Source organism: Lagopus leucura, unplaced genomic scaffold (assembly GCF_019238085.1).
Source record: "Lagopus leucura isolate 7727_CA_CO unplaced genomic scaffold, USGS_WTPT01 Super-Scaffold_100002, whole genome shotgun sequence".
Taxonomy (NCBI): domain Eukaryota; kingdom Metazoa; phylum Chordata; class Aves; order Galliformes; family Phasianidae; genus Lagopus; species Lagopus leucura.
Window position 1 is genome coordinate 37,110,512 of NW_024962263.1, and position 24,347 is coordinate 37,134,858.

The window sequence follows — 24,347 nt, forward strand, 5'->3', positions numbered from 1 at the left end:
ATTAAAGAAAAGAACAAATGAAAAACATTGAAAATTTCTATTTCCTATCCCATTGTATCTCCCCTACTCATAATTATGGGTAGGATTATATATCCCTCTAGAAAAAAGCTAGAATGAAAGAAAACAACAAATACAATCTCTAATATTATTTGTTCAGTGAGTAATCTTGCACATGGTTTTCTTGTCTACTTTTACCTGTTGTGATTTCTTCCATTAAGCAAAACAGATCTTTTGCATTAATCTATGATTACACAGCTTACAATTTTTTTTTTACTAATTTTAGCATGTTAACTTAGAGCTTCTTTTCTCCACTTAGACATTGGCATGTTCATTTAGTTAAGTACTCCATATGGTGCTCAGAGTGATACATGTAAGAGACTTATACCAGGCACCAGGCCTTCTTAGTTCTACTCCTCATCAGCAATTTCTGACTCCTGTCCATCACTCAGTATCTCACACGTATGTTTCCTTGGGTTTCTTGACCTTTTCCTGTATCGAACTCCAAAATTATTTTATTTTATTCTAAGATGACAATGAAAACTTGTTGAAGAAAATAACACAGTTAACAGTTACTTAATGTATACATAACACAACTTTCTTTACCAAGCTTTTTTCTTTTTCTTCACATACAAATCTTTTATTTTCATTCTGGGCAGCTTTTTGACAGTTAGTGAAGAGACCATCTTTTTTACTTCTGGTTAAGACTAAGCGGAAGGACACTGAAGAGCTATAAGGTAGGAAATATTCTAGGATAGGTATAAACAATATCTCATTCCCCTAGTGCAATATTAGGCTAGCCTACCCTTGTAACAGGGTCTCAAGGCTACCCATTTGTCTTATCTTCTCTAGCTTGCTTTCTCTCATAGTCCCAAATTTAAATAACCTCTAAGTTTCCATATCAACAGAGCTAATCACCAGCATGGCCTCAGGAAGAGAAATGTACTTGATCAGAATAGAAAATACTGAGTCTCAGATATTGTTCACCAAAATGCAAAACTTCTTCACAGAGGAACACTGAGGGTTGAACAAGAACAAAAACAAGGCTATAGTTAATTTTCTGCTATCATTGCTCATACATCTAGAGGACTTCAGAATCATTCAAATATTGCTTCAAGATGCACCATCCCATCCTCATCATTTTTGCTTATTTTTGTCTGCAGATGACACAAAACTCACACATGCTTTGATATAGGATCTCATCTATACTCAAAAAGACAAGAAGAGAAAAACAATTTATGGCCCCTCTTAGAAAGCAAAAATACTAGTTTCCTTGAAGATTTTCCCAATTTTATATCTTGTTACAATAATGTGTATCCTGAGATGTTCACAGGAACATGAGGTCACCTTTCTATGTGGACAACCTAAAGTTGATGCTAATGCCAGCTTGCTGTCATGTCTTACTCCCTGTTGGACTTCCTAAGTGTGGCCAAATGCCAGGGGATTGAGTTACATGAAAAACTAAAGGGCTGGTCTATGTTAGTTCACATACATTTCCCAAGAGATTTGTGAAAAAAACATTCTGATAAATTTCAGAAGTCTAACCTCAGTTCTCCTTACATGAAACAACCATCACTTGTTTCCTACTGTAAAGTCATGAAGTGGATTACTAGTAAATAGTTCAAAGGAAAGGAAATGATTAATGTAAGACAGTCTCCAGTGGAAAGAGTAATAGCCTAAATCCAAGCAAGATATACAGATGTAGGTTGATATTTGGAACTGTTACATGGGAAAGAAAATTTTTGTATAGTAAATCAATAATCAAACTGCACAGCTTCGTCTAGCCAGAAGAGGTCAGATAATAGGTGGTAGATAAGACTTCCGGTCCCTCTAAAAGGCACCTTTAGCCCTTACCTGTCTTAATACGATATTTCAGAACTTTCCCACTCATTTTGAGCTCTGGCTATAAAGCTCTGCTATATCAAGAACTTATTTTCACTTGAGAAAGAAATCACATTTTTTTTTTCTGTTTGAGAGTCAGTTCTATGTTTTAGTGACTTTCAGTCTTCTTCTTTTGAAAGTACATTTGTAATCTAAGTAAATTACAGGAAAGAATTACAACACATTTTCACTATTTTAGCAAAACATTTGATATGACAATATGACTAAACAGTCTCTATCAATGCAAGTTAAATAAGGTACCTAGCCTATAGCACATGTTTTATTAATACTATTATTTGGTTGGGTTTCTGTTTGTTTGCTTTCTGTCACCTTAATTATCTTATTAGATGTGAAAGGCTATTAAATTGTGAAATACACTTAATTTAAATAATGACTCAGACTAATGGGTTTGTTCCTTCTTGTCAATGTAATTCCACAATTTACTGATTGTTTTCCTTGGAACTGCATTAAGTACTTCTCAAAAAGGATAGCTTTCAGAAAAAATTCAATCCACTTTCTCTTGAATTCGTCACTGACCTACACCGGACATTTGTTATACTGAAATCTGCCCTGTTTAGAGAGCTGAGCAGAGAAGAGAACATTATTACAGTGGGCTAATCTAGACCTGCACTATTTTTGTGTTACATAAACATGTGAAGACAACACGTATACTGAGTTTGCAGTGCTCAATTTGTACATTTCAATAGGTTGCATAAATCTTTTGCAGTTATAGAAATATTACTTCCAAATAGGATATTACATCTATATCACTACAAAAAAAAAATACAATTCCACAATAAATAGAAAAGGAGGTCCAAAAGAGATGAAAAAAAAACAAAAATCAGCCATAAAATCTCAACTGCTTTATTCTGGGATATATCCTGCTTGAATTCTTCCGAACATATGCCTCCCATACAAAATGGAGAAGGAAATGATTCTGAGATTCCATCTATTCAATATTATTTCCTTTATGCAGAGTCCTGAAAATTGCTTGGACATAAGAAAAGGTATAAATTTACATAAAAGGATTTCTGTTTTGCATTGTACAATACATCTCTGTCACTTAATTTCTATCTAGCAAGAATAGAAACAGAAGAGAGTGCAACAAAATGGAATTGTTCATGCTTTTATTTCTTAATAATGGCCCAGATACCATCACCATCTGTTGTGTAATACCAAGCAAGCAGTAATGGAACAGAGCAAAAGTCAACACAATGAGAAAGAGTAGGGACTCTAGGAAAGCAATGCCTAGGCAGTTGAGAACTATCTCAAACCAAAAACAATAAGAAAAAAATATATGAAGCAAGTACTATGTTAACTACCATAATTATAGGAAGAAAAAAGGGAAAGGAACCATCAATGTTCCTTTCCTGAACATCCTGAAGTCACACTTAATGCTGCTGTCATTCTTCCAAAGGAGAAAAGGCCCACTGCAGATGGAATACAAAGAATAGCTCAAACAAAGCATTTGTGGATGTGGTAGGAGCTGTGGCTTCAGTAACATGGTTAAACTCAGTTGCCACAGAGTAGAAATCCTGCTACAGTCTGAGACAGAGCTGGATGTGTTTTTGTCTCCCTGAAAATAAAAAAGCCTCTGGGATCACAGAACTGGGACCCCAGTATAATCATGCATGCATGGCAGATGGGAAAGAAACAATGTTCATAAACTGAGACACAGAGTGTTTGGGCTGGATGTGCCATGGTTTCCTCTTGAGGACAGCCCAACAGCAGGTCAGGCAGCCTGAAGAGGCTGTACAGTTTCCAATTTTGGAGGAATTTATGACAAGAGAACAAAGCCCTGAGGGCCAGTCCTCAGAGCTAGTCCCACTAAGAGCAGAAGACTGGAATAGAGACCGACAAGCCTAAGAAAGGGATGCTAACAGATCTGCCAAGCTTTTTGGAACTAAACTTATGGGTTTAGGCAAACCTATATGGCAATAAACATTCAGAGCATGTAAGATGAAACATCCTGATTTTGTACAGTTTATTCTGCATGAGAACAGCACATGACAATCAAGAATACCAACATAATGCAGAAGACTGAAAAAGGAGACTTGAGAAAAAAAAGTCCTGAGAGACAGAAAAAAAGAAACATCTACTGCATGAAAGAACAGCAAAACTTATAGCACAAGATTAGAAGAGGAACTGAAGGGAAAGGAGAAATCCTAAGATCAGAAAAGTGAATGAATGGATCATGGAAAAGCAGTATCAATTCACAGAAAAGACAATATTTTTTTCTCATCTTTGCATGCAGATTTATCTGTGGAAGAAGATGAGTTGTTACAGTAAAAATGCTCTCCAGGAATTTTGCAAAGAGAGGCATATCAGCCTCCACGTTATCCTCTGGGGCAGATGTCCAGCTGCTATTTCAGAGCAGTAAGACTCATGAAGCTGCTACTAAGTAAATGTTCAATCCTGCAAGCACTAAATGGAGACCACACCTATAAGACCCACAAGAATCTTATCTGATAAAATTGATTAGAAAAACAAAAAGATAGGAACAGAGTGAATTTAAATATTTAAAATATATCAGGATAACAATAAATTAGTAATATCAAGGCAGGAAATTGAAGTTTGAAGGGGAGAAATACATATAGATGTGATATCTAGGCATACTGAATAATTTCTACTTCTACTCAAGATAAAATCAAGATTGAAAAAAATAAAGGTTTAAAATTTTCAGTATTTTTGGACAATGTAGGTTAACTTATGTAAATTTATGCTATCAAAAATAACAAAAGTTCTCAGAACTTAAATGTAAAGGAAAGATAATTCATTGAAATTATCTTTACTCTACTTTTTCCAAGTCACCATTGTTACTAAGTATTGTTAAGTGCCACTATCACTGATTTGCAAAAGAGATACCACCTGGCTATCCAGAATCATGCTGTATTCTAACTGGCCACTTATGACATGAGCAGCTACAAACTGTATTTTGCCACAATGAAACCTAAAGTAATTAAGAATGGAACTCAGACTTATTTGATTAGTTTTAGTTACACCACTTCAAATTCTACACCGTTTCACAGTGTTAATAAGTTAAACCTATAAGGGTAGAATAAGCATGTTGCCACACCAACCATTTCTAATAGGCAAAGAAAGAGGACTTTCCTCCAGTCAAATTGTGTTCTTTCAAACTTTGCTGCTATATGTGCTAGAATTGAAGAAGTGAATAGAATCAACTGCTTATTGGGATAATTCTGGATTTTTGGCTTTTAGCCTCATTTTGAAGCGATTGTAAAAATCTGATCAACTGGTGGATGTCACGTGTATGTGCACCTCTTCCCTTAAGAAACATTTTAATTAGGATTTTAAAATACATACCTAAAAAAATAATCCCAAAAGCAAAACCCAAACACAAAAGCTTTCACATTTCAAAGAGTATTTTTAGAGACATTCATTTACAGTATAAAATCCAGTTCTCCTCAATCCCATTTCTCTGCCATCCTAAATAACCTTTGAAATATATTTCCCAATTTGACCTATTTTGTCATGCAAACTAAATATCAGACCATTAGTATACCACTAAAAATGGGAGAAATAAGACCACTGTAAAAGTGAGTGTTGGCAAAGTTTAATATAACTAATGCTTTACTAAGAAGACTAATTTAGAACTCAGATGCACACCTAAAGTACAACACCATGTTAAAGAGATGGCAGAAAGGGGAGATGATTCACAACTGAAATAAAAAAGGTTTCCCAATTATCCTCCAAAATTTCACCTACAATAAACAAGAGACATGAACATTAAACTTCCTGCTAGTTCTAGGTGTGCAAAGAGTAGCATTGAGCTTATATCTCAAAAACAAAATGGAGCATTTAGTTAAAGTACTTTAATTACCCAAGTAGATAAATAAGACAATATCTCACAATGAACATACAAGTGAATTAGATCATTATATGAATGTTAATAGCCTTTTGAGGCTATTAAAATATACTGGGCAGTTAGAACCTGTTTCCATTTCTCTAAGTTTTCACTTTTAACACTCTCAGTGTATCTAATTGTGTCCAGACCTTTTCTATTTTCAGCCCAAAGGTGCTGTTTTGTTAAAAGAAACATGTTACTGCTATTTGAGTAAAGAGAAAAGCAGAAATATACTTTTCCAAAATTTCCTTTAAATCTTCCTCTCACTTCAATTAAATTACAGGCTGACCTGAAACAATTCCCACTTTTCTTGTTAGATAAGCTCAATTACAAAATAACTGTTTATCAATATGGAATATATTTCAAAGCAAATCACAAGCAAAGACACATTTGCAAAATGTAACATCACTGAATGCAGTAAGTGATAACTACACAGTTCTTACTGCAAATCTCCTAGCTATAACCCTACCTACAAAATGTCTCACTGCAGTCTATCTCCTGACAAACTGAGACAGAACTGTAGAGAATACAAGCATTCAATACACATAAATTATTTTGACTGTATCCATGATTTATATAACGCCAGTAAGCTGAGCCTTTGGTTTATCTCTTCTTTGTGCTGTAAAAGTCCTTAACTTCAGTTGTAGCTCTATGGGGAAGCCTTGGGTCACAATCAGACGGGAAAGATGGGCTTGCTTCCATTTCACCACTCACAGGGGACAACAAGCTGTGGCTGAGACACACCTTACAAAGTAGTTTTTACGCTGGGAATCAACTAGATGAAAAACTATTTACAAATTTAAATTAACCTAAATTCATCATGTGTGTGTACATGCATGTGTATAAACATACATTCAAAGAGGTTCAGAATTATCAAAGGAAAAAATGCCAGAAAGAGAAAAATAAAACACAGAAAAACTGAGGCAAATGAAAAATTTGTAAGTTCAGTAGTAAGAGAAAGAAAAACAGAAAATATTCTGAATGGGAAAGTAGCTATTCCAAATTTTTCAAATGTTTTCAATTTATTTGCTTATAAAATTAACTGAAATTTCTTAGCCACTCATTTGAAAATTATTTTACCTCAATTGTCATTAGGGATAAATTAATTTTGAATACCTATTGTGACATCCACATATTTTCAACTCTAATGCATTTTTAATAATCATCTACATCAGCTGATGATTTGAATTTCAGATTTCCTTCTGTGAAGAAGTAAAAATTGGATGCTTTTGTGTCAATTTTCCTTACCTTGTTCTTTATTTATGTTACAAAACCTCCCTTACCACAAAATTCAAACCTTAAATGAAACTTATAATACTCACTATGCTAAATCTCTCTTTACTAAAATAAATTACAGTGAAAAACCTGTCCTCCTTGGTACACTATAACTTCACTATAACTTGATGTTTGTATCTTTCTGCTTCCTTTTTCAGCTACTACACAAATATTATGCCTCTTGTTTCCTCATCAAAACTGTAAATATTCCTCACACAACACACAAGCAGATAATTCACAATAGTTTTAAGAGAAACTTGTTATTAAGAAAAAAAAAAAAAAAAAAGAAAATCCTCACTTAGCATTGTTTGCCAGTGCTAGCAAACAGTTTGCTAGATAATTATATCTTTGACATTCTTAATTAACTTTAGACAGTTCTACACTCTCCACTTGAATAATGAAAAAGATACACAGAATATTGAGAAAAAATAATAAATGCAGACTCAAGTGCTGAAGGTTAGGAAAAGAACACAAACATTACATTGACTATCAGTTCCACAGGCCTAGTCTACCATTTTTTGATGTTTTTACAGCAGTGAGCCACAGTAGGTCTCACCTACGACATTCCTAAGCTGTGTGTTAACACAAACCAAATACCCATACATTTACTGGCACCACATATAATTAAGACAACATGGTACATACTGTCTTAATTGTATGATTCCATTTGATCTTTCTTAACTATTTTTTACCTTGGAATAAATCACAGAATGACAGAGGGGGACAGAGCCCTCTGGATGTCATTTGGTTCAACTTCCGCTCAAGCAGAGACATACAGATCAGGGCCCAGGTCCATGATCTCAGGCTTCTGAGGATCTCCAAGGACCCCACAGCCTCTGGGCAACCTTTGCTGGTGCTCCACCACCTGCAGAGTATGGAAGTGTTGCCTGGTGATCAGAGGGAACTTCCTATGTTCCAGGCTGCCTCCAGTGCCTCTTGTCCTGGCACCGGGAACCACTGAAAAGAGCTCAGCTCCTTTTTTTTTTCATATCTGCATTTAAAGGCTTTATATATATCTTCTGATACTCATGATTTCATACAATTTTCCTGACTTAATGTTACAGAGATAACTGTAACATTACAGTTTCCCTATCTTCCCTCAGGGTTTTTCCATAACGGTCATCACACAAGTATGTTTCACACAGATGGTTTCACAAATATTAATTTCCTTTCACACTTTCTGCACTTCTGAGAGGTGAAGATTACATTGACAGGAAAGGAACAGAGAAACTGTAAGGTAAAGAACAAATGAAAGTCAAAAATACGTCCTTTCAACATTCAGTTTGAATTTGAGATAGTAGGACTCCATGCTTACATTCAAAAGGTTTTCTTAGTGTGATTCTCCACAGCAGCACCCAGCTATTTTAAAACCTAGCTCAATCACTTCTTTCTGATCTCTGTGCAAGATGCAGCAGAGTATCCTTCAGAGATCTCACTTCCAATCTTTCTTCTCAGAAGCACCTTTCTACCAGAGTCATCTGTGTACCTGGTACATAACATAAGGTCTTACTTCAGTATTTGCCACTCCTGGGATATGCTTGAGAAGTGTAGCCAGTTTGCATGGTGAAGCAAATAAGGCAGTGTTATGAAAGGAAGTTTTGGAAACATGGAAGTAGGCCTCCACTACTGGACAACTAGTGATAGGACAAGAGGAAATGTCCTTAAGTTATGCCAAGGGAGGTGCAGGTTGAAGATTAGGAAAAATTTATTCTCCAAAGGAGTGCTGGTCAGGTGCTGCAATGTGCTGCCCAAGGAGATGGTTGAGTCACCACTCATGGAAGCGTTCAAGAAATGTGCACATGTGGTACTAACAGAGCTGATTTAGTGGGAAAATATTGGTGGTAGGAAGATACTTAGACTAGACAATCTTGGAGATCTTTTCCAGCTGTGCTGATTTTATGATTAGAGATAAATTTGTTCTGGTGCAAAAATCTGAACAAAATACCTGGCTTTCTCTTCACAAGCATCCACCATGCTGCACTCTGTCCCAGAAACAGCTGAGCTGCAGAGAAAAACTATGCAGACGACACCAAGTTGGGAGAGAGTGTTGCACTGCTGGTGGGTAGAAAGGCATTACAGAGGGACCTGAATAGACTGGATTGATGGGCCAAGGTAAGTTTGTATAGGGCCAAGTGGTCAGGTCTTGTATTTTGGTCACAGCAACTCCAGGAAAACCTACAGGCTGGAAAGCTGCCTGATGGAAAGGGACCTTGGTGTACTGATGGACAGTCGGCTGAATATGAGCCAGCAGTGTGCCCAGGTGGTCAAGAAGGCCAATGGCATCTTCATTTGTATAAGGAACGGTGTATTGAGCAGGACTAAGGAAGTAATCCTGCATCTGTACTCAGCATTGGTGAGCCCTCACCTCGAGTACTGTGTTTAGTTTTGGGTACCTCAGTACAGAAAGGACATTGAGGCGCAGGAGATATGGTGCTCAGGGACATGATTTAGCAGAGGGTTGTTAGAGTTAGGGTAATTTGGTTAGACTGTGGTGGGACTTAATGATATTTAAGGTCTTTTCCAACCTGAGCAATTCTATGACTCTATGCACGTATCCTTTGCCTTCTTGTTTCCCTTCCTCTCATGCTCCTATTTTCACTTTTGTATCAGTGCCAATGTTTGTGTAAAATCTCAACTTTTCCTTGACCAGCCAGCTTTCCCTCTACTGGAAACATCCCTTGATTTTTCCTCCAGATATCTAGTTAATAGGATGCTTCCATAAGAGCACTAGTGCATTTCTTCTTCTTTTTTTTTTTTTTTTTTTTAATTTTTTAAACCCACTCCTCAGTATTTGTTTTATTTCTTCTCTTAGACTTTAACGTAACAGCTTTCCTTTCCATGCTATCTAGATACAAGAGAATATACATATAGAGAATAGCTCCGTGATCTCATCTCAAATACCCGACTCCATATTGGTATACAGAAATGACAAGTATCTGTTAGAGCCAATGTCAGGTTTTAGGCCTGAAAGAACTAGAGGGAACCTATTTCATTATTCAAAAGAAAACTATCTGAATTTTCATCATATATAAAGCTTTACAGATGACATCAGACATTTTAGCTGTTGATGTCAGAAGCATTTGTAATTAAAATGCACAAAATACTGGTTTGCCAAACTTTGCCAAAACATGGCTAGATTTTTATAGAAAAAAAACAGTATAGAATCATAGAATACTTAGAATAGTAAGGGACCTTTAAATGTCATCTATTCTAACTCTCCTGCAATGAACAGGGACATGCACAGCTAGATCAAGTTGCCCAGGACCTGACCAGCTGAGCCTTGAAAATCCCTGGGGACAGAGCATCCACCACATCTCTGGGCAACTTCTTCCAGTCTCATCACCTTCACTGTAAAAGACTTTTAGACTTTCTTATATCTAACCTAAATCTACCCTCTCTAAGTCTGTAACCATTTTCCCTTGCTCTATACAACAAATCATGATAAAGAGTCTGTCCCCTTCTTTCCTATATCTCACCTCTAAGATACTGCAAAGTCATTATCAAGTTATTTCAAAGCCTTCTCTTCTCCAGGCTGAGCAACCCCAGCTCTCTCAGCCTGTCCTTGTAGAAGAGATGTTTCATCTCTTGGATCACGTTTCTGGCCCTCCTCTGGAAGTGCTCCAGAAGGTCTATGGCTCTCCTGTACTGAGGACTCCACATCTGGACACACTACTCCAGGTGAGACCTCACCAGAGCAGAGGGGCAGGATCACCTCCCTCCACCTCCCGGCCATGCTTCTTTTAATGCAGCCCAGGATACGGTTGGCTTTCTGGGCTGCAAGGCCACATTGTTGGCTCATGTCCAGCTTCCCACACACCAGTACCCTCAAGTACCTTTCAGCAGGGCTGTGCTCAATCCCTTCATCCCCCAGCTTGCACTGGTAGCAAAGGTTACTGAAATACAATAAGGAGGAGAGAACAGGACCAGTCTGACACAATACAAGCAGCAGAGAGATACATCAGTAACTCATAGCTATTTGGATGACATATACTTCACGCTTTACATCTGGTCCAATCCTGAAAATGAGGCCTTAGCTTAGGTTACACAGGACTCTACAAAAGTAGTTCTTTAGTTTTTCCAGTGAGTAAATACTGACTTTTCTGGTCAGCCTTCTCTGATGTTAAGTTGTTCCTGTGACCCATTTTTTTCCCCCCTTATATTCAGACAATTTCCCCTGGAGCAAGCTCTATTCATTGCCTCTTGCCCTGAACTTCTTTGTAAAGCCTCTTCTGCTGTTCTACTTACTAGGTTCCAAGCACACAACTTCACATCTATGTTTGCTGAGGTTATGGAGCCTATATTCCAGAAGATACCAAACACCCAACATAGACATGAATATAGACATGAACATCATGATCTAACTGATGGTTCCTGAGCAGTAATATGAACTAGACAGACTCTAGAGGTCCATTTCAACCTGCATTGTTCCGAGGGGGCAATGACATTTTGGAAATAATATATTATAAAATTCATGGATTTTTTCACCCTGCTGGAGTGTGCCCCTTCCATGCCCTTTCCCTGTGCAGTAATGTTTTTAAAGTAAAAAGTTCAGTTTTCTAGCTTGTTTTAATGCTTAATACAACAGAAATACAGGCATCTATTTAAACAGATAGATAGTTTTCAAAAGTAGAATGCACGATTTGCACAGAACTGTACACACATACTTCTCTGAATTTTGCTGGAATAAATACATTGATCTTAATAGAAGAGCCACCATTAATGTGTATGGGACTGTTTAGGAGATTATAATTTCCAGCAGTTACTTGTTCTGTGGTATGTAGGGTTTGCTACTGATTCCACTGCTGTTGACACCACTTCTTATCTACTATTATGAACTGACACTTGTACTTCCTACCCTAAGCTGTCATGATTTAGAATGATGAGTAGAGATGTACACAGGAACAGGCTCACAGGGAGCTCTTGTCATTTAAGCACTTCAAGTCCACGATTGTAAGAATTGAAGTCTTGTCAGTATGCTCAGCTTACAGGTTTCTTAACCACATTGTTAGGAAAATAAGATATTAGTATCTTAATACAATCTTTGTTGAAAAATATTTTTTATTAATTTTCATGTTGCTCTTTGATGTGCATAGACTCTATTAACAGCTTTATTACCAGCACAGCTCCATTTTTCTCAGCATTTTGCTTTTTGATGCAGAGAATGCTTGTTTTATACAATTACATTTTTCAGACTCTTCCATATTTTAAGAGAGATCTGATAGTTACTGCAGATTTTATTGTTCTGTGTACAAAACTGAGTAATTTTACCAACAGTTATACATTTACTTTCCTATTACTTTAATCAGCCAAGTAATAGCTGCCCCTGAAAGCTATACAGTTTGTGACCTTCCCAGACCAGTCAGATAATTTTGCCAGCAGACAAGATATTAATTGAAAAAATATATAAACAATATATACATTTCAGGAAAATGTAACTATCTCCAGTTTGGAAAAATTAATATGATAAGGCTTTAAAAAAAACAAAGTGCACAAAGTACATTTTGACATCTCTTTCAATCACAAAGATTACTCAAACAAATGAAATCTAAAACAAAAAACCAACCAAACAAAAATCAACCAAACAAACAAAAAAAACCACCCCACCCAACTCTGAATTCTAGATCATTTGCAAGTAAAAACGTCCAAAATATTAGTCAAGCACCAACAGTCACACAAGCGCACACACACTTTCACTGGATTGGTAAAGCTGCAGTGTCCTTTTTGGCCTTTTCTGGTACTGTGGGAATGGATCCTAAGAACACAGCCACCCCTGGGATGGGTATAGAGCTATTGCCACTCTGTGCCCTCTTTGGAGTAATGAGAGTAAACACAGCTGTTCTGTACAACTTATACAACAAATGCTCAAGGGAAAACAGTACAGATAAGCTATAGCTTCTCTGAGCAAGAGTGCAATGATTTAAATTTACAGTAATGACAAGTTATAATTTGATGCCAGAAACTGGAACAAACGGATGAGGTCATGTTTCAACAAATTCACTGCTACTGTCAGGAGGCACTTGTCTATAAGGACTGATGCCATTACTTATATTTGTAAGAAGAAAGCCACCAGGAAAAACAACAACAGCAATGCATAACAACATTAGAGAATTTATAGAATAACAAATAAACCTACATATTGACTGGATGCCAGAAAATAAAAGACAAAACAACACCAACCAAAAAAAAAATAATAATAATCCAATCATTCAATTTTCTCATGAGACCAGCTTATCTCCATCTTAGTAAATATTCATTTATGATGACTAAAAAAGAAGAGCTCTATTTTTAATTTATCCTAGCTTTGTACTATTTTGGCCAGTTTTTTTTTTGTTGTTGTTGTTGTTGTTGTTTTTGTTTTCCTTTTTTCTTCTTCTTTTTTTTTTTTTTTTTTTTTTTTAAGCTCAGATCTCCTTTTGTAATTTACAATGCCCACTAGCCAGGTCTGTAATATAAGTGTAGTATGCAACAATTTTAATGAAGTCCTTCGAATATAAACTTGATTTGATTTACCTTTCAAGCTCAAATACCTATGGAAAAATGGAGATGCATAAGACCCCAATGATTTACTTACTGAATAAGTGTTTGTCTCCTTGATACTGATTTGAATGTTGATAAATAAAAGGTGTTAGTTTTCCTTATGTTTCCATTCAAGAGATAAAATTTCCTTCTGCCAAAATTTGCATAGGAAAGTCAGAAAAGCTGCACAGTTAAATCTAGTGAGACCATGTGCTATTCAAAGACCTTTTGCAAGGTAATCTAGAGTGACCTGAATATTAAAACTTGTTAGAAAATCCCAGTAAGTTTTGGACCACCCCTGTATAACCAGTAATAGTACACGCTCTATCACTGTTGCCATTCAGCATTCAGCATTTTCAGAACTTGTTCAGTACTCTATAATAAAGGTTAAAATGTCATTAAGTAGAGATATTTACACATCTGCAAAATACTAATGTTTGAAGAATAAAAAATAAGTTGTCACCACAAATATTGGGGCTTCTGTGCTCATTAAAGAAAAAAAAAAATGTGTAATACTTGCATCACAGAGATTTACAGAAGGTTTACTATGTTTCTAGTGTCAGAACTCAGCTTTCAACCTGATTCCCAACATACTGATCGCAAAATAGGCATATCACAAAAGCACCCCTCCCATGGAAGAGTAGTAAAAAAGCAGTGCTTTGGATCACTAGAAAGGCATGACTTACCTTGTGGAAGTTCCTGAAATATGCTGCTTTCTCATCTGGAAACTTTTCTAGCCTCCTGGGTCCTTTACTGGAAGCCTTCTTGAAAACCAGCCAACATCGCCTGAAAATCTGGAAACAAAGTCAATTAATTGTATTAGTTTTTTTTGTTGTTGTTGCTGTTTGTTTGTTTGTTTGTTTGTTTTAGGTAGAAATCAGTACAAATTTATTCAGATACATAATTTACTAAACAAGATTTTTTAAAACCATCACATTTTATTTTAATAACCTAGAGAACTCAGAAACAAATGATGTTCTCAGCATTGGTAATTCCAGTCCACCAATTTAAAAATATCTATTGTGAATTCTTTATAGACTTTTTTTAGTTTAGACTCTTTTGTGCATGCCAAATTTGACAATTTCTGGAGATGCAAGTAAATCCATGAACTCTGAACATAAAAATAATTATAAAGCTGTCATGAGGGAAAGTCCTTTCAGGCGTGACTGTACATGTTTATGGTTTATACATTCATTTCATTGCATTCTATTTCTACAAGAGCATCAGTGTCATTGAGGCAGATTTATTGCAACTTTTATTGTAACATAGTAATCAGTTGTTACTATAATCTTGTACATAGAGAAAACAAACAGTAGAAACAAGTATCAATGTATCCACTTTAGGGCAAAAGAAAATCTAGCTGACTTAGTTCAGTCACAAACTCTCTAAGGAAAGGCTATGTGGATTATTAAAGTTTGGAAACACATAGAGAAAAAAGAAAATCATCCAGAAAACACAAATTGAAAGTACTGCTCTCATATCAATGGACATTATGCAAGATTTTGCTTACAGTGCATTTTCATGGATACATTATTAGATTACTTCACAGAATCACAGAGGTTGGAAGGAACCTCAAGAGATCAGCTAGTCCAACTTCCTGCTAAAGCAGATACCCTACAGCAGGTTGCAAGGTAGACTTCCAGGTGGGTCTTGAATATCTCCATAGGAAGAGACCCCACAGCCTCTCTGGGCAGCCTGTTCCAGTGCTCCAACATCCTTTCTGTATATAACTTCTTTCACATGTCAGTACGGAACTTCCTATGTTCAAGTTCAAGGCCATGACTCTTTATCCTAATGTTGTGCACCACCAAGGTGCCACCTCCAAGACCACTCAGTCTTCTTTTCCCCAGGCTGAACAGACTCTGGTTACTCAGCCTTTCCTCACACAGGAGATGCTCTAGACTTCATTATCTTCATAGCCCACCCCTGGACGCCTAGGAGATCCCCGTCTTTTTTGAACTGGGGAACCCAGAAGTAGGACACAGAAAACTGTGTTGTATTACAAATGTGGCTTCACCAGAGCAGAGTAGAGGGGGAGGCTCACCTCCCTCGACCTGCTGGTCACGCTCTTTTTAACTCAACCCAGGATACCATTGGCTTTTTTTGACCACAGGGACACAGTGTTGACTCATGGTCACCCTTTGTCCACAAGAACACCCAGGTGCTTTTCTACAAAGACCTTCTTCAGCAAGTCATTCCCTAACTTGTACTGATGGGCACAGTTATTTTACACAGTTTATTTTCAAAAGGTCTTGTATATTACCACAGCTAGAAGTTTAAAATCAGTCAAATAAGAAAACATTCACAGTTCAAAGGGAAGCCAGTTAAGACTGTCCTTCTAAACTACATTACACAAGTAAGCGATTAGATTTTGGTCTGGTTTATACCTATGACAGTAGTTTACATCATTTTCTTTTTCAGTGAGTGTATGGCTCTACGAACAATGTTATATGGCATTTCATGTTATTAGTTCACTGATATTTTTAAAATAACACACACACACACAAACTAGCTAATAGTTCTTCCACCCTGTTGTGGTTTAACTCAGCAGATGCTCAGCAGCACACAGCCACTCTCTCATTTCCTCCCAGATAGGATGAAGGAGAGAAACAGAAACAAAACAAAGCTCATTTACTGAGATAAAGGCTATTTATTGATACAGAAAATAAAAAACATGATTATAAATATATATGTACGTAACCAAAATGCAATTACTTGCTACACATTGACCAATGTTCAGCTAACAAATGCAACTGCCTGCTAACCAAAACACCCCCAACTCAACATCTCACTCCCTGTCAACCAGTGCCCAGCTAACCCTGAGCAGCAGCTTCCTCCTAGCCAGCCTCTCACAGCTTTATGGCCTTTTGTAAGATGTCACCTGGAATACAATAATCCCCAGGCCTAGTTCAGGCCATATGTTCTTGCCTCACCCTGCCCTGTGCCATCATAGTGGTGGCTCTTCCCTGCTGAGTGGTCTGGCCTGATTCTGAGTATGCTCTCATTACTCAGCAACAACCAAACATTGGTACACTATTGACACTGTTTTAGCTGAAATCAGGACGCATCCATACATGGAGAAGAGCCTTATTTCTTCTGAAGTTTTACAGAATGTAATGGTACAAAGCAAGAAGTGCAGTACTATTCAAACGTATCTCCCACTGAGGAGAGAAGAAAGAAGATATCAGTGGAATACAGGCAGGGAGAGCTAAACTGAGAAGCTTTCCCTAATAGTATAACACTCCCTAAACTGAATATAAACAGCAAATATCATGTCATTAAAATAATTAAGCCTAATTAACCACAGTCTAATAATACTGACATTATGCTGTTGTCATTATCTCAGATAATTATAATCAGTCCAAACAAGTGTTTTCTTTTCAAAATCTACCCACTGGACTACAACATCAGTACATTTAAATACAAGGAAGACTTCTGGAAAACAAAATAGCATATAATGAAATCCTCTGCAAGCACACCTCTCTCAAAGAACAGAAGTTTCTGGGTTTTTTTTTTGTTTTGTTTTGTTTTGTTTGTTTTTTTCTGCTAAGATTGTGATTTGGCAACTGTACAGCTGTACTTCCTACTCCAGATATTACTCCAGATATTACTATGCCTAACCTGGGGGAAAGGGAAGACAATATCACATTTCCTGGAGGAAAAAAAAAAAAAAAAAAAAAAAAAAAAAAAAAAAAAAAGCACTACATTGTGGGACATCATAAACCATCTTTATTAGATAGTGTTTTCTTCAAATGACATCTTGGCAGTCCTGCAACATATTTTACCACAGGTATGCTTCCACAGTTACCTCTTGATTAACCTATATCAGCTTTTCACAATGTTATGGTGCAAGAATCTCCTCATCTGCAGGAGATGAAGAAGATTCTTTTTGACCTCAATAGAAGCAAAAGTGCCAACTGTCCTAAGGGGGAACATTTATTCATTTAATAGAAATCTTTCTTTTAATAATACTCCTGGCTCTTCTGGGATCCACTTCCTTTTTAGGCTATGTGTATTTTTGGTTCATCTCCCATTCTCTGAGGAAAGTATTTCTTAAGAAGTTCATCATGGTAAAAATGACTGCCTTCATTTCAAATTTTCTATTGATTTCCATTATCTGCCCTTAATGGTTTACAGTCCTCACAGACTTTTTTTAGAATAGCAGATCAACCCGCAGACTTCATCATCAGTGACAGCAGGTTTTAGCACAGCCACAGAATCCATATCTTACAGACGACCTAATTCTGGACAGTTGGAGATAAGGTAACAGAAGTTTAATGTCAATTGACTTGGGTGGTTTCTTTCCGTTGTTTATTTTATATTTATATCACGGTTATATTTTACTTTAATGTAAGTATCAGTTCTATCTGGTACTTTGGAAGTATGCCTAGTAAGTGGAAAACTAGAAAAGCTAAATGAAAGACTCAGATTGCTCCCTGGGAGGATGGCAATATATTCCAGATAAAAGGTCATCCAATGCAGACTTCAAAGCAACTCATTCAATGAGAAATGAGCAGGGATCCTGAATGGCAACTTCAGACTTTTGTTCATTGGATATCAGCCAACATGGAACAGGATTTGGAGCTTTGCTAGATGAACTGACATAATTCAAGAAGGAAGCTTTGACCCCCTGCTTTTTAGAGGGGTCTTCACAGTATTTACTGAAGAGGGCCAAATGTCAGTTGTAATTAAGGACGGTTCTCATTAGACCTATTCCCAGAGTCCAGCACTGTGATGAAGAATGCAAAGGCACTGGCACAGACATGGGCTGTAACATGTCGAAGAATAAGAGGGTGGAACTCAAGTTTTACCATTAGACTGCTGCTGCATCCGTTTATTGACAGCTGCTTCTTTTCAAACAACTAGGGAGGGGAGAGCTGTAAAGAAAGCAACAGCTCACTGAGCACTGTAGATACACTATCATACATTCTTACATTTAAATATTGCTTATATATATATACACATACATATTTTTACATACAATCACTTCTAAATCTGGTAAAAACTTCCAAAGTGCCACTGGATTTCAGCAGCTCTTTGTCTAGTAGTAGACAGCTTGTACCTCACTGTTTAAAAATACATTAGCATATGAATTTACCTATAAAAATGAATACATAGGCGCATATGTGAGCATGCAGCAAACAAACATTTGCCTTTTATACTGCAACTCATTGTTATACAGAAACCTACTCAATTATTCAGGAACTGTGAGATACTCTTTTATCCCTGGCCTAGTTTATGATGCCATTGGCTGTAATCAAAACTTCTGAAAGACTTCTGAAGTCCTCAGATAATCGTGTAGCCATTGTGAAATAACCCAGCATCAGCCCTATAACAGCTTGCACTTTTGTCTCCATCAGATTTAGCATTTCCTGTGAGATTTAAAAGTCTGTTTCTCAGATACGCTCAGTTGAAGAACTGACAATTATTTGATCACTTAATCAGTTTTACAGCATTCCAGGATGAGCACTCACTGTTCAATATAAGATATTTAATAATTTTGAATGAAAAACAAGGAACACAAAGACTAATTATATACACTATTTCTTATTTTTCTAGAGAAGTTCAGAAAGGTAGCACCAAACACATGCTATTTGGGGCTTTTCTTTTTATTAATTTACTCATTAAATGGATCTAAACTTGTTCCGTACAAATCTGAAGTCGACACAGATGAAATTACCAGCTGAGTCCAAGACACAGCAGTCTATTCAAACAACACCCCTCTCTCAGTCTTGCAAGATTCCAGCTGTGCAAAGCACAGAAAGTATATATATTGTTCTCAACCCCACTATCTGTGCACTTCCACATCAGTAATCAATAGCAGTAGCTCAGCACATCTGTGGTCAGGTGAGAGCTGGTTCAGCTGCCCTGGCCAAGGCACATGGAAGCACTTTTCATGGTGCTGCAGAGACTTGCAGGGGAGAACAGCTTCTGTGTATTCTTGTTCTGAAGCAAAAGAAGAGTATACTAAATGTGGAACAAAACAACCTCATCACCTCAAAGTGGTTTCTGAAATCTTTTGAGTTAGAAATTCAACTTCCAGTGCAACTCCATTTCCACTAATTTTTAGAGATCCCCTTTTTATAATTTACTTAAAGCACCATAATAATGAATTTATGCAGAAAATCTCAACTTCATCCTCTCTTCTTACTTTGAACTATGAAAAGTTCAAAGTTACTTCACTAATTTTCTCCATTAAAAATAGGCATCATTCTAATGGGGCATGTGAGAGAAATGCAGTATCTCATGAGACTATAAAAACTGACTCATAAATTTAAAAATATTGCATTCATAGTAAGAAAACAATTGCCATAGTACAGTCATATTTAACCACTGTTTTGACAGACACCACTTTTTTTCTTATTTTGCTGTTTATACTTTGGCAAAGGGAGAAGAAATTAAAGGTGGCACCTTACTGCTTCAATGGAATTCATGTCATGCATTTAAATCAAATTTAAGAGAAATTCAATAACTTATTATATGTGAAAGGGCCCAACAGGAAAATGAGAACACAAAACTATTCACGCCTCAGCTGAAGAACAAGTTACTAGATTTGAGCAATTGCTGAATAAAATCAACAGAAAAGCAAAAACAAAACAAAAAGTCTTCACTGGAGTCTGTCTACCAGAGTTAACATGATTTTGCATTAAAAAGACAAAGCAATACTATTGTAACAACACATACTTGCACTTCGGTTTCTGGGCCCCTGTGAAGGTGACCTAGACTCAGCATTGCTCCTGACTTAACAGCGCTGATTTCATTGCCTAAGTTTCTGAAACACAGTCACCACTGCACTGAGAAAGTGCATTTTGGGTGGCAAACTTGGATGGGATGACAAAGATAGTGAGAAGGAATACGCAGGACAGCACCAAGCTCCCAAATGGACGTAAGAGTCTAGGGCAGCTCCCTCCCCATAACAACACCACTGGGAACTTTCCCATGTCCCTGTGGATGAGCAGGGATTCCCCAGGGTGTCCACCACCCGCTGCCCAGGCAGGAGGCAAGGCAAAAATAACTCACAGCTCTGATCAAAAGTACGGTGTTATTTGCTTTTTGTTAGCAGCATGGGGTCGTGGGGCTGCCCACTTCTTACCATAACAAACAGCAAGCCTTGGGAAGAGTTCCCTTTTGTCACCATTTCTAAGTTTCCACCCTATCTTGCCCATTCTTAACATTACATCTTAACAAAGCATCTCTCACAAAACTAATGGAAGAAAAACTCTTCAAACTGTAAAGAGTGAATTAAAAACCCCACAATTATGTCTTGAAAGGATCACTAGTAATACTTCAAATAAATAATGCTGCCTGAATACATGTTACCAAAGACTATCAAAGAAGGAAAGATTTCATCATGTCTGATATCACTGCAGTTGAGCTTCATTTTATCATGCTAGCTAGGAAGCAAGGTTAATCTTTATCTTCGAGACCTTGTTTTATGACTTTCTACAACGTTATAAAACACAGTCCATTTTAGTGTCACAGATTGCATCATAAGCATTTTGATTGTATATTTTTATTATTCTTATTTTCCAGATTGCAAACATGCTGGCACTTAAAGTTAGAAATAGAAGAAATTACAAACATCTGCCAGAATTTTATTTTATTTTTTTTCCCCTCAGATTAGATCAATCCTTGCGGGCTTGATTGCAGCCACTGAGAATTATGATGGTTAGAGAGAGATGATTATGGACAATTCACCCAGTTACAGTATATATATGTCACATTTCTCCTACAATAGCATACCATTACAGATTCATATACATGTTTATAATATTTAATAATTGATGGTGTTATAGTCACAGGATATATATTTAATCTACAAGAAGATTTATTTTATTGTTAGAGTTCTGTGAATTCAAAGCACACCACAGTAATTTTCCTAATACTCATACAATAACTAAAGTACTGAGTATATAAAGAGTTTAGCTGTGGGAGCTGAAGTCTTTTTTTTTTTTTTTTTTTTTTTCCTTGTGTTTAAAAGAAGAAGGTGGATATGTATCTGGAAAGAATTGCATGTTGTATTCTTCTGAAAGGTGATGCACAATTTTTTCAACCCTTAGGCACCTACAACTTAAACACTCAGCATTGTTATTTTGCTTCGAAGTGCTATCTGGGTAGTTCAAGGTCAGGACAGCTTACACAAAGTTGCTCAAACCTGCTCTCAGATTTCACAAAGGGTGGTCAGGCACTAGAATGGACTGCCCAGGGAGGTGGTGGAGTCACCGACCCTGGGGGTGTTCAAGGAAAGACTGGATGTTGCGTTGAGGGACATGGTTTAGTGGGAGCTATTGGGAATAGGTGAACGGTTGGACTGGGTGATCTTTTAGGTCTTTTCCAACCTTGGTGATTCTATGATTCTATGATAGCAGGCTGCATATCAGCAGAATTTATCACTATTTATTTGAATCAATGTTATGATTATTTCAATAAAATCAGTTCCAGTAGTCATTTTTCATCTTTCTGCATTTCTGACTCAGTTTTGGCAACACTAACTTCAGTGACTTTTTGGGGAAAACTAATACAGCTCCCTCTTTATCTGGCCTCATAGGGTAGATGAAAACAAAACAAAACAAAAACTGATTACAATAGTTTTAGCAGGCATCCAGCAGGAAAATTCTAGAACTTGAAATATTTGAAGAAATTTTTATGCCCAAGAATTCTCAGGAATCTCTTTTACCTTAAACTGAACATGTAGCAATTACCTGTGAACAATTACATAGCCAGGATTTCACAGAATCATAGAATTGCTCATGTTAGAAAAGACCTTAAACATCATTGAGTCCAACCACAACCTAACCATACTAACCAAACTCTAACAACCCTCCACTAAATCATGTCCCTGAGCACCACATCCAAATGGTTTTTAAACACATTGGTGACTCAACCACCTCCCCGGGGAGCCTATTCCAGTCCTTAACTTACACCCATATCACCTTCCACAGGTTATTTTTTAAGAAACACTTAGCATGTTACAGTTTGATTGTATTCTAATATATAATTTGAGTGATTTTCCCAAATTGAACCGAACATGAAAATAGGCTTATTTTACTCACCTGAAGTTGGGGTTTGTCTGCTGGAACTGTCAGTTTTTCTACGACTTTATTTCAATTAGTTATCAGCAAAGATAATCCATTTGAATATGACAGTAAATTCTCTCATCAGTTTTTAATCATAAAGCTATATACCAACAAAGTGAAAATACTAGTGCAATAAAGATTCTTAATTTTTGACCCTCCATTTAAGAGGTTATCAAAGCTGAAACTTACACATATTTAGTAGACACTCATAATTTTGTTCTCAAAAAAAATTTTCCATATCTTCAAGGGAAATCAATGTCAAGAAACAAGACAAGCCAGAGTCGTTGTAATATGAAAATTCAAATACAGTCTCAGCTAACACACTTAAATTGAAAAGTAGTATTCATATACTCAGTTCCTAACCTACATACTTTTAAAAGGCAGGGACTTGTGAAAATAAGTTGTTATGAAACCAATGCTTCATGTTTTCTATAATGTTCAGCACGCATTGCCAAATCCCAATGGGTGCCATTTTTTTCACATGGCTGGACTGAATGACACACCTTTACTTCGTATGCACTTTCGTGACAGGCACTGTTTTTCAGAAATTCTCTGCTGCCATGTATTGCATGGCAACAAAATATAATGCAGAATTGGTGGGAATGTTCAGCCTCTACTGCCATATCACCAAAGCCTTTCTCCAACATTGTGGGCCAACATAATAAAACAGGAGGCGTTACTTTTGGAGTATTCCAAAAGATGCTTCATATGGAGTATAACAAAGCTGAGCACAGTACCAAATCTAAAGCATTTTCCACAAAGAAAAAATGTGAGCTGGACCTGTATGCCACTATGAATTTATGTATTTCTAACAGCAATTAGTACTCAAGTTTAAAAAGAAAACATACAGTCTTTTATTCTTGGATGTATTTTTTAGCTTCACCATATGTCTACTAAATCTTGGAAAACAAACACATTGATACAGTGAAAGATAACTGTGATCTATACGTGTTGCTAGTAAGTGTTTGGTCACTGTTGCAATCATGTATGTAATGTACACAACATATTTATATACAGCAAGACTTTACAATATGCAAATGAGACAAAAAGCCCTTCAAACATTCTCTCATATATTGTATTATAGGAGAGCACATAAATTCTAAAAATCGCACTTATCCATGACGTGTGATTCAATAAACCTCTAAAGTAACAGGTTGTATGAATCAATCATACGTTGTTTTCCTACAAATCAAATTTATCATCTTCTTTTTTTTTTTTCAGTGCTTTGACTCACCTTTCAATGTTATGATATGAGCTAGATTTTATGGAGAAATTCATTTTGTATAGAAGAGAGTGTTCTGCAAAATGAAGCCTGCTGTAGGATTAAATCAGGGCCCCGAAAATAGCAATGATCAAAAGGATGTCTAATAACAGAACAGTTTTCTCAACATTTGATCACCCGCACTACTATACCCTTCAGGTTTAGTACTTCTCCTGCCAAAGAATCACCAATTTAACAGATGCTAGCGTGCCCCCAAAGACCTTCATTACATCCTTTAATCTAATTGAAGGGGAGGAAAATGAACTAACAGCTCATAGTAAATGGAAACAGTTGAAAGCTAGGAATTTGTAATAATTCGCCACAGCAGCAATAAAAAAGATACTCAGAAGGAGTCTGTCACTGAATACTGTGGTGAAATTTTTTGCAGTATTCACAGAACTACCTGGACTCTGTAAAACTAAACCAAAAAAAGAAAAGAAAAGAAAAGAAAAGAAAAGAAAAGAAAAGAAAAGAA

At 36.6% G+C, this 24,347-nt stretch overlaps 1 protein-coding gene across 1 annotated transcript in view; it reads right to left on the minus strand.

Moving 5' to 3' along the window:
- The window catches only part of DOK6 (docking protein 6), a 233,876-nt gene that overhangs the window by 126,630 nt on the left and 82,899 nt on the right, over positions 1 to 24,347 (minus strand). Inside the window, exon 2 of the mRNA XM_042869705.1 lies at positions 14,221 to 14,328. Within this exon, the coding sequence (XP_042725639.1) occupies positions 14,221 to 14,328 (108 nt within the window). The remainder of the gene's footprint in view (positions 1 to 14,220; positions 14,329 to 24,347) is intronic.